The sequence below is a fragment of the Phycodurus eques genome, unplaced genomic scaffold (assembly GCF_024500275.1).
Source record: "Phycodurus eques isolate BA_2022a unplaced genomic scaffold, UOR_Pequ_1.1 contig_101, whole genome shotgun sequence".
NCBI lineage: Eukaryota > Metazoa > Chordata > Actinopteri > Syngnathiformes > Syngnathidae > Phycodurus > Phycodurus eques.
In genome coordinates, this window is record NW_026904098.1 from 19880 (window position 1) to 30592 (window position 10713).

Consider the following 10713-nt stretch of genomic DNA (forward strand, 5'->3'; position numbering starts at 1 on the left):
CTCCACAGGAATGTCATCAGGGCCAACTGCCTTTCCATTTTTCATCCTCTTTAATGTCTTTCTAACTTCCCCCTTACTAATCATTGCCACTTGCCTCTTCTACTCTCCCTTCTTTCTCATTTTCCTCATTCATCAACTCCTCAAAGTATTCTTTCCATCTAGCAAGCACACTGCTGGCACCAGTCAACCTATTTCCATCTCTATCCTTAATCACCCTAACCTGCTGCACATCCTTCCCATCTCTATCCCTCTGTCTGGCCAGCCTGTATAGATCCTTTTCTCCTTCTTTAGTGTCCAACCTGCCATACATGTCATCATATGCCTCTTGTTTTGCCTTTGCCACCTCTAGCTTTGCCGTGTCGCATCTCAATGTATTCCTTTGGTCTCTCCTCGGTCCTCTCAGTGTCCCACTTCATCTTAGCTAACCTTTTTCCTTGTATGATTTCCTGTACTGTGAGGTTCCACCACCAAGTCTCCTTCTCTCCTTTCCTGCCAGAAGATACACCAAGTACTCTCCTGCCTGCCTCTCTGATCACCTTGGCTGCAGTGCTACAGTCTTCTGGAAGCTCCTGCCGTCCACCGAGAGCCTGTATCACCTCTTCCCGAAAAGCTGCACAACACTCGTCCTGTCTCAGCTTCCACCACATGGTTCTCTTCTCTGCCTTTGTCTTCCTAATTTTCCTCCCCACCACCAGAGTCATCTTACACACCACCATCCTATGCTGTCGAGCAGCAGTCTCCCCTAACACAACCTTACAGTTGGTAACCTCCTTCAGATTATATCGTCTGCACAAGATGTAATCCACCTGTGTGCTTCTACCTCCGCTCTTGTAGGTCACCCTATGTTCCTGCCTCTTCTGGAAAAAAGTGTTCACTCCAGCCATTTGCATCCTTGTTGCAAAGTCTACCACAATCTGTCCCTCCAAGTTCCTTTCCTGGATGCCGTACTTACCCATCACTTCTTCATCACCCCTATTTCCTTCACCAACATGTCCAACACAATCTGCACCAATTACGACTCTCTCTCTGTCTGGGATGCTCAGAACTACTTCGTCGAGCTCATTCCAGAATTTCTCTTTCACCTCTAGGTCACATCCTACCTGTGGGGCATAGCCACTAATCACATTACACATAACACCCTCAATTTCAAATTTCAGCCTCATCACTCGATCTGATACTCTTTTCACCTCCAAGACATTCTTAGCCAACTCTTCTTTTAAAATATTTCTCTTCCCATCTACACCATGGTAAAATAATTTCAACCCTGCCCCTAAACTTCTCGCCTTACTGCCTTTCCACCTGCTCTCCTGGACACACAATATATCAACCTTTCTCCGAATCATCATGTCAACCAACTCCCGAGATTTTCCGGTCATAGTCCCAACATTCAAAGTCCCCACATTCAGTTCTAGGCTTTGTGTTTTCCTCTTCTCTTTCTGCCGAAGAACCCGCTTTCCACCTCCTCTTCTTCTTTGACTTTGACCCACAGTAGCTGAATTTCCAACGGTGGCGGACGTTGTTAACGTCCGCCACGTTGTTAACGTCCGCCACAACCGATCCGGAATTCTTTGGATGAACGCTCATATTTGTTTGGCAAGGTTTTAAGCCGGATGCCCTTCCTGACGCAACCCTCTGCATTTATCCGGGCTTGGGACCGGCCTACAGTTTGCACTGACCTGTGCCACCCATAGGGCTGCATTAGGACTTTGAATACTGTAAATACTTCAAAACAGTCAATTATGCTGGTGCACTTAGGGTAGGATTGTTTGAATACAGTTGGCATATTGCTTCGTAAGCAATCCTTTACTGGCCACTGAATTAAGAAAGCTAGTTTCTCTGCTAATTTTGAAAGTCCCTGGTTTAGAATGTCTGAAATAGTTGTTTTTGATGCGTTATGCTAGATCTTTGTGAGACAGATAGATGCTCTTTGGTGTCATTACTTTCCATGTTGGCAACACACAACAACAGAATGAAGAACAACCACACGTCTTGAGCTCTTGATGGTAACCCAGTATAAAATTGCAGCTTGCGGTCACTTGAGGTGATCTTCTAAACTGCAAACTCATTTCAGCAGGGATGCGAGATGTAAATTTTTTTTGTGAAGTCTACCAAGTTCTTCTTAAACATGTTGGTTTTCAACATTCAGTTCTGCTATTCTTTCCTGCAAAGATCATGAGAGTGAATGTCGTCATTGGTTTTCATCTGTAAAGATTCACTCAGTCTCAAAATGGGTCCTAAAAACAGTGTAGACTTTTCAAATGTCAAACATGAATTCAATATTTACCTGGTACTGAGGAAACATTCCCACAGTTTGACATGTCAAGAAGTGCTGAAGCTGCATCGGCTCTCTTCTTCTGGGTCTCCCTCTGCTCTTTTGTATCTTGCATTTATATGAAGCAATAATTTCAAGTTGTGTGTCTTACCAGATATAAAGTCTCGAAAGCAAACGCGTTGGCTGTTGTTGCATTATCGGCTGTACTATCGACTTGGAAAAGAAGGATCCCTTGCGCTTTGAACGCATTTTCGCCCAAAAACCCGAAGCGTGTCGTAAACTTTGGATTGCAGCAATTAAGCGAGACAAGTGGACACAAACTGACAACCAGAGGCGTCAAACATATTCACGTTCATTACTCAAGTAGAAGTAGAGTTTAGGGTTTAAAGAAGAATTTCTAGTATCAATTCAAGCTTTTTAGTCAAGTAAATGTGTAAAAGTACAAGTTTCAAAATGACTTGAAGAATAAAAGTAATGTGGGGGGGTGAATAAATGAAGCACAGTGCATTCAACAGGAGTTCTTTTTGCAACACAGCCATTTGGAAAAAATCTTCCAGGTCCGGCCACGGATGTACAAGGGTTGGCTGGCTATCAACCTCCTTGCTGCTGGGACTCGGTTGGGACTTTTGGTGTGAGTTCTCTGCCACGGACATTTTCGGGCCTCGGCTGCACATCTGCTCTCGATGTCCTCGTGTGACCATTTGTCTTCGATTTGTTTGATTTGTTACCTGCGCAGGTGCGATGGATCGCGTACAAACCAATAAGGTGTCGGAATGGTATCGAGAGCTGCCAACCTATAGAAAGTCACTTGCAGAACAATTTGTCCCAATTTGTCAGAATTTACATATTTTTAAAACTTTGTCAATAGCATGACCGCAGGACAGTGATTGCAGTACAGGATAAAAATAATTCTGCATATTGTTAACTTGGACAACATAATGATGACTCTATATTCATAATCTTGAATAAATTAGTTTCAAGCTTTATCACATAAAACATGATGACAAAGACGAGAGTGACACGAGTGATGCTTTTCATCACCAAAAGGTGAGTATAAAAGTGGTTGAAATGGTAAACAAGATTAAATGTTGATTCATGTTCGAGTCAATTACAGTAAAAGTTTTGAGATGAAGGCTTGTTAGATCTTAATCCTCAAAAAGGATTGTAAGGACTTTATCATGCTTTTCAAATCAACACTTTTATTTTTATTATTCAGTATAATAATGAGAAAATGTAAGTGAAAAATGAGTGATTTCCGTCACAAAATACAGATGATCCATTAACATTCGACAGCTCTCATCCAACCACAATCAAAAGCACTCTATCAAGGCACAATTTATCCGGATTGTTTTTATGTTGCATGCAATTTTGAACAATGATGTATCTTGGGGTTTTGTTCACAAGTGAGGGAAGAATGGAATGGGAGATCAACAGGCGGATCGGTGCAGCGTCTGCAGCGATGCGGACTTTGTATCGATCCGTTGTGGTAAAGAAGGAGCTAAGCCGAAAGGCGAAGCTCTCGATTTACCGGTCGATCTACGTTCCTACCCTCACCTACCTCACCTACGACCCACAGCTCGTGACCGAAAAAACGAGATCCCAGATATAAGCGGCCGAAATGAGTTTCCTCCGCAGGGTGTCCGGGCTCTCCCTTAGAGATAGGGTGAGAAGCTCGGTCATCCGGGAGGATCTCAGAGGAGAGCCGCTGCTCCTCCACATCGAGAGGAGCCAGATGAGGTGGCTGGGGCATCTGATTCGGATGCCTCCCGGACGCCTCCCCGGTGAGGTGTTCCGGGCACGTCACACCGGGAGGAGACCCCGGGGACGACCCAGGACACGCTGGAGAGACTACATCCTACGGCTGGCCTGGGAACGTCTCGGGATCCCCCCAGAAGAGATGGATGAAGTGGCTGGGGAAAGGGAAGTCTGGGCGTCCCTGCTAAAGCTACTGTGCCCGCGACCCAACCTCGGATAAGCGGTAGAAGATGGATGGATGGATGGACGACCGAGTTCATTTTGGAGGGCTTTTTTTCCTGTAGACATTTATAAGTCCAGCACCATGGAAAAAGTGTCCATGTTCTCACCTTTGCTAAATGGCAAATGGACTGCACTTATGTAACGCTTCATCTTCACGATCACAGTGCCCAAAGCGCTCTATTAAGCCTCACATTCACCCATTCACACACATATTCAGAGACCACTGGGCGGTTGCTGCCGTGCAAGGCGCTGCCAGGCTCACTGGGAGCAAATTGGGGTTCGGTGTCTTGCCCAAGGACACTTCGACATACGGACAATCGGAGCCAGGGTTCGAACCGGCGACCCTTCGGTCACTGGACGACCCGCTCTACTGATCCACAGCCATCCTCTTTCCCACCACCTTTAACTTAAGTATTTTGGCAACAGCGTTCATTCTCAACACTCACTGGGCTTTTAGAAACTATATGGACAAGAAGAAGATACATGCAATAAAAGCTGGTACACAGAATACAAGGATGTAGATTTATGTCAGTCACATAGTCTATATATTAAACATTTACATTTGCATTAAAAGCTTCTTGATCACTGCTTGTCTCACCAGGACACTTGTGTGGCTTTACCCAAGCCTTACGAGAGAATCTTTGACCACAAACTGAGCATACAAAAGGTTTCTCACCAGTGTGTGTTCTTGTGTGTGTTTTTAAGGTTCCCTTGAGGGAGAATCTTTGACCACAAACTGAGCAAGCAAAAGGTTTCTCACCAGTGTGTGTTCTTGCGTGTATTTTTAAGCTTTCCTTGTGAGTGAAGGTTTGACCACAAACTGAGCATGCAAAAGGTTTCTCACCAGTGTGTGTTCTTGTGTGTATTTTTAAGGTTCCCTTCTGAGTGAAGGTTTGACCACAAACTGAGCATGCAAAAGGTTTCTCACCAGTGTGTGTTCTTGTGTGTATTTTTAAGGTTCCCTTCTGAGTGAAGGTTTGACCACAAACTGAGCATGCAAAAGGTTTCTCACCAGTGTGTGTTCTTGTGTGTATTTTTAAGTTTCCCTTTTGGGAGAATCTTTGACCACAAACTGGGCATGCAAAAGGCTTCTCTCCAGTGTGTGTTCTTGCGTGACGTGTCAAATGTCCCTTGTGAGTGAACCTTTGACCACAAACTGAGCAGCCAAAACGCTTCTCTGTGGTGTGCGTTTTTGTGTGACTTTTTAAGGTTCCCTTCTGAGAAAAAGTTTCACCACAAACTGAGCATGCAAAAGGTTTCTCACCGGCGTGTGTTCTTGTGTGTATTGTTAAGTATCTCTTCACAGAGAATCTTTGACCACAAACTGAGCATGCAAAAGGCTTCTCTCCAGTGTGGGTTCTTGTGTGTATTTTTAAGCTTTCATTTTGGGAGAATCTTTGACCACAAACTGAGCATGCAAAAGGTTTCTCACCAGTGTGGGTTCTTGTGTGTCTATTTAAGTTTTCCTTTAGGGAGAATCTTTGACCACAAACTGAGCATGCAAAAGGTTTCTCTCCAGTGTGTATTTTCATGTGTTGTTTGAAATTGCTCTTCGAAGCAAAGGTTTTCCTACATTTAGAACATTTCCAGCATTTACTGGCAGTGTGACATGTCATATCACCTTCCAACTGTTCATCAACATCATCATCATCATCATCACCGTCTGTTTGTGATCCTCCACAGAGGTCTCCATTACTTGAGCTGTTGCTGTTTGGTGGCTCCGCCCCTCGTCTCTCCTCACTTCGACCTTCATCTTCACTCTTCAAAGGGACACCAGTCGATGGAACCTTGATGATTTTCTCCTGCTCTTCCTCTTTCATGTGAAGGAACTCTTCCTCGTCCTCTTCCTCTTTGATGTGAGGGGACACTGACTGCTGCCGCTCAGGAAGAAGATATTCACTGACGTCTGCAAGACAAAAGAAGACAAACACAAATGGGACAAATCTAATTTGTTTACAATATTGATAAGCTCCTTGGTCCTCGACCCTGTTTCCACGTTAGCGCCTTCAACCAGAGAGCCGAATGGGACTAATGGGGTGACGCAAAATCGTAGAACAGCGGAATGCAGCAAAGTTGGGCGACCCTTCAATGTGGATGCACCGTTTTTTGTTTTTTTTACACGTCACCGTCCATAGAAGTTGAAAAAAGTAATGCTATTTGTGACAAAGTAAGGAAGAGAAATCACAGGTTTCAAATTTTAAGAGTGAAAGTAAAAAAAAAAGTATAGACACCTAAAAATTTACTTAAGTACAGTAAAGAATAATGTGTACAGTAATAAAACTGCGATAGATGAACCGCGATATAGCGGAGGGTTTACCGTACTTGGTTACTTCCCACCATTGAAGACTGATTTGACTTGGCATGAACAAATGTTGACTCAACTTGCCAACAAGACACAAAAAGGGCAAAAATCTTGCTGGCAATTTTCCAAACACGTCGTGTAGGTTGTGTAACACTGTTACACTTTGATCACGCAACAATGGCCACGAGCCTTTCAGATCTTCTGAAATTTGGCCTACAACCCTCAAGCCACATCATCATGAGGGGATGCCATCACACTACACGCTATTTGATATTATTTAAAAAAAAAAAAAAAATTGTAACGTCAGACAGTGCTCATCAGAAAAACCCGGGAATAATATGAAAATTAGAATGTAATTCATAAAACCAGTGAGAGAGAAGTGAACCCACCTGCTCTGCGTAGCACAATTCGAGGCTGCAGATTGAACGCAGCGTCCAGCAGTTGACGTTGTGGCTCCTTCTCCTCTTTTGGGCCCCAAAGTTCCTCCTCGTACTCTGCTGTCCTTCTTGCACACATTTTCACACGCCGATCGCAACACTTTGGAGGGATGAGAAAAGCAAGTGCAAATCAGATGACATCGAGATGACGATTTGGACACTGTGGGTTAAACACTACGTTAGTTAAAATGGCAAAGCACCAAAGTCAACAAGAGGAAACAGGAGAACGGAATGATTGGAAGAAATATGAGACAGAAAGAAAATAGACATAGGGAGAGAAAATTGGTGTTTGAACATTGTCGAGATTCTACAAATGAATTCACAAAATAGGTGTTACAGGATGTGATTTCAGTACCTCAGACAAACAAAGCTGATCATCTAGTTGTTGTTTTTATCTAATTTCATTGTTCGTATTAATATTCTGGTCCACGTCCGAACTCGTAGGTGACGGAAAGAAGAACACTTTACGCTCAGGCTTTTTCTCTGCTTAGCGAAATGTTGATCCCAAACGTGTCTCTTTGTTAGCATGCTAAGCTAAGCTAAGCTCAACGAAGCTCGGCCGAATGGCTTCAACGTGCACGAGACGACTCCAACCGGACACGAAGATCGCACGAATGATGTTTTAGCCCTGTGAGGTATTGATGGACTTCCCGTGACGAGGATTCAGCACGTTCGGTGCGAATTCAGGAAAATGTTGTGCAGCGCGTGGAAGCGCGTGCGGTCCCCGAAAAAAGGTCGAGGTGCAGCGGCCCGTCCGTTGTACGGCAAGTCCACTTGGACGAACTTCGCGTCACGAACGCGCGATGCGACTTTATCACAAAGAAAACCAAACGAGTATCTCGCGTGAGGACTGGGTTCGATAACCGACCGAAGGTTAAATAAACTACTTACTTCTAGCTTCCTAAATTGTTCTAACATTGAATATTAAACATGATAACGTTTGTCCATACCGCTTCTCCTGTTCAGGGTCTCTGGATCCTATCCGAAAGTCGAACATCACCACGACGGAAACTGTTGCTCTCGTGCTGTCTGTTAACAGGACGAGCAAACTCGCTGGCTGACGTTGCCGATGCGTTCAAGTGCACGGACGCGTGCACTTAAGTGCCGCCTGAGGGGTCGAAGGTCACGGGCATTCAATGTTGGTTTTCGGCCTTGCCGCTTTCATGCAGTGATTTCTCCAGATTCTCTGAACCTTTTGATGATATTATGGACCGTAGATGCTGAAAACACTCAAGTCCTTGCAATTATACATTGAGGAACATTGTCCTTAAACTGTTCGACAATTTTGTCACACACTTGTTCACAAAGAGGTGAACCTCGCCCCATCTTTGCTTGTGAATGACTGAGCCATTCAGGGAAGCTCCTTTTCTACCCAATCATGGCACCCGCCTGTTCCCAATTAGCCTGTTCGCCGGTGGGATGTTCCAAACACGTGTTTGATGAGCATTCCTCAACTTTCTCAGTCTTTTCTGCCACCTGTCCCAGCTTTTTTGGAACATGTAGCAGTTAATGATTATTTGCTAAAAACAATCAAGTTTATCAGTTTGAACATTAAATAGCTTGTCTTTGTGGTGTATTCAATTCAATATAGCTTGAACATGATTTGCAGATCATTGTATTCTGTTTTTATTTGTGTTTAACACAACGTCCCAACTTCATTGGAATTGGGGCTGTCGTTGGAACCGTAGTGAGTAGAGAGTCCGAGTGATAATTGTTGATCTCGTATCGGTGGTGGTGTCGTGATTGTGAAACATGTTGGAAGGGTTGCTGTTTTCAAAAACCGCCCGTTGAAACGCTTCCTTGAGGGAAGACGGTATAGCCACTTCCTGCCACATATAACATGAGTTACGTCGCTTTATGTCCAAAAATGGCGTCCGATCTTCACCAAAATTTATGAGTACATTCCTATTTCCGTCCACATACACCTCTGAAAATATTAGGGCCTAAGGTACCAAATAGTTTCGTGTTCGAGTATCCTACTAAAATTGTCATGAAGTATTCAGATAAATCTTTGCAGAGTTAAAAAGAGCAATTATGAATACACGAGAAAAAATAAGCAATTTCACATAAAAATGAACAACCACTTATTTTTCTTTTTAAGAAAATCTACTTTTATTTCTTAAATTCACATTGGGCAGAAAACTATAAAAATATATGAAAGTAATTTCAGTTTAAACTGCATTTTTTCTTCTGAGCATTTCTTTGAATTATGAACGTGTTCTTTCGATGTATTCACAATGTGCAATGCAACTTAATTTAGCCCTCACCGAATTCAATAGATCTAACAAAAGAAACAATCTGGAAAAGGTTTATGGTCAGAAGGTCCATCCATCCATTTTCTGAACCGCTTATCCTCACTCGCGTCACGGGTGTGCTGGCACCAATCTCAGCTGACTTCGGGCGACAGGCGGGTGCACCCTGAACTGGTCGCCGGCCAATCGCAGGGCACATATAGACAAACAACCATTGTTCGTCTATATGTCAATGAGGTCACAACAACATCCAAAGAACTGCAGGCCTCACTTGCCTCAGTTAAGGTCAATCATCGTGACTCCACCATAAGTAAGAGACTGGGCACAAATGGCCTGCATGGCAGACGAAAAGCACTGCTGAGCAAAAAGAAAATGAAGACTCGTCTCAATTTTGCCAGAAGCCATCTTGATTGTCTCCAAGACTTTTGGGAAAATACTCTGTGGTCTGACGAGACAATAGTTGAACTTTTTGGAGGGTGTGCGTCCCATGACATCTGGCGTGAAATTAATACCGCATTTCAGAAAAAGGACCTCATACATCAAGGGAAACATGGTGGTGGTAGTGTGATGGTCTGGGGCTGTTTTGCTCCTTCAGGACCCGAAAGACTTGCTGTGATAAATGGAACCAATAATTCTGCTGTCTACCCAAAAACATTTTGTGAGCTCAAGCTGAAACGATTGGATACAGAAAGTAGTTCGGAACTCAACAAGTGAGAGTAGGAAGAGTCCAAACCTGCTGCGTGTAACACAACACGAGGCTGCATGCGAACAGCGTCCACAAGTTGACGTCGTGGCTCGTCCTCCTCTTTCGTTCCAGAAAGTTCCTTCTCGTACTTTGCTGTCGTTCTCGCACAGATTTTGCACACGATCATCACAGGCGATCTCGAATTTGCGATGCGTTGCTGACAAACGCGTCACTTTGTTAGCGGCTAGCGAGCTAAGCTAAGCTAACTAGGCCGAGAAGCTTCGACGTGCACCACCAAGACGAGTTTATCCGCACACGAAGATTGAAATGATGTTTTACTTCTTGAAAGTAGTGAAGGACGCACTGTGTCGAGGTTTCAATCCGTTCGCAACTAATTCGGGAAGAATTAATTAGTGGAACAAATTAATTTGCTCGAACAAAAGTGCACGAAAGTCGATCTGGAGCGGAAGTTGCTGGCAACGAGGGAAGCGCATGCGCAGACGCAGGAGCTCGGATTTGATAGTGTGTTGCGATGGTCAAGTTTATGGTCAAAATATACTGGATAAAACCGAGATAAAGAACATGCAGGTGGAATAAAGACGAAACTCGACCAATTCCAGTTGACTGGGAGGCCAGCCTCCACTCGTGAAGAAGTCAAGCCAGCCGCCCCTCATTTTGTTCATACGAGGCATTACGGTAATAAACCGCCAACGACCTTCAAAATAAAAGCCTGCCAATTATAGGGACGTCAATGCTTCGGATTTCAAATAATTATATAAATAAGCGCT

At 44.0% G+C, this 10713-nt stretch overlaps 1 protein-coding gene across 1 annotated transcript; it reads right to left on the minus strand.

Moving 5' to 3' along the window:
* Positions 1-4561: 4561 nt before the first annotated feature.
* On the minus strand, positions 4562-10399 carry LOC133398379 (gastrula zinc finger protein XlCGF57.1-like). The gene is made up of 3 exons (XM_061669964.1): positions 9974-10399; positions 6941-7088; positions 4562-6155 (listed from the first exon to the last, which is right to left on the minus strand). The coding sequence occupies exons 2-3, from the start codon at positions 7065-7067 to the stop codon at positions 4798-4800; spliced, it is 1485 nt and encodes a 494-aa protein (XP_061525948.1). The 5' UTR covers positions 7068-7088; positions 9974-10399; the 3' UTR covers positions 4562-4797.
* Positions 10400-10713: the final 314 nt, after the last annotated feature.

Coding starts and splice junctions, on each gene's coding strand:
- LOC133398379 (XM_061669964.1), bottom strand. CDS start 7,067: ATGTGTGCAAGAAGGACAGCAGAGTACGAGGAGGAACTTTGGGGCCCA. Junction 6,156..6,940: donor AATTGTGCTACGCAGAGCAG/GTGGGTTCACTT, acceptor TTTGTCTTGCAG/ACGTCAGTGAATATCTTCTT.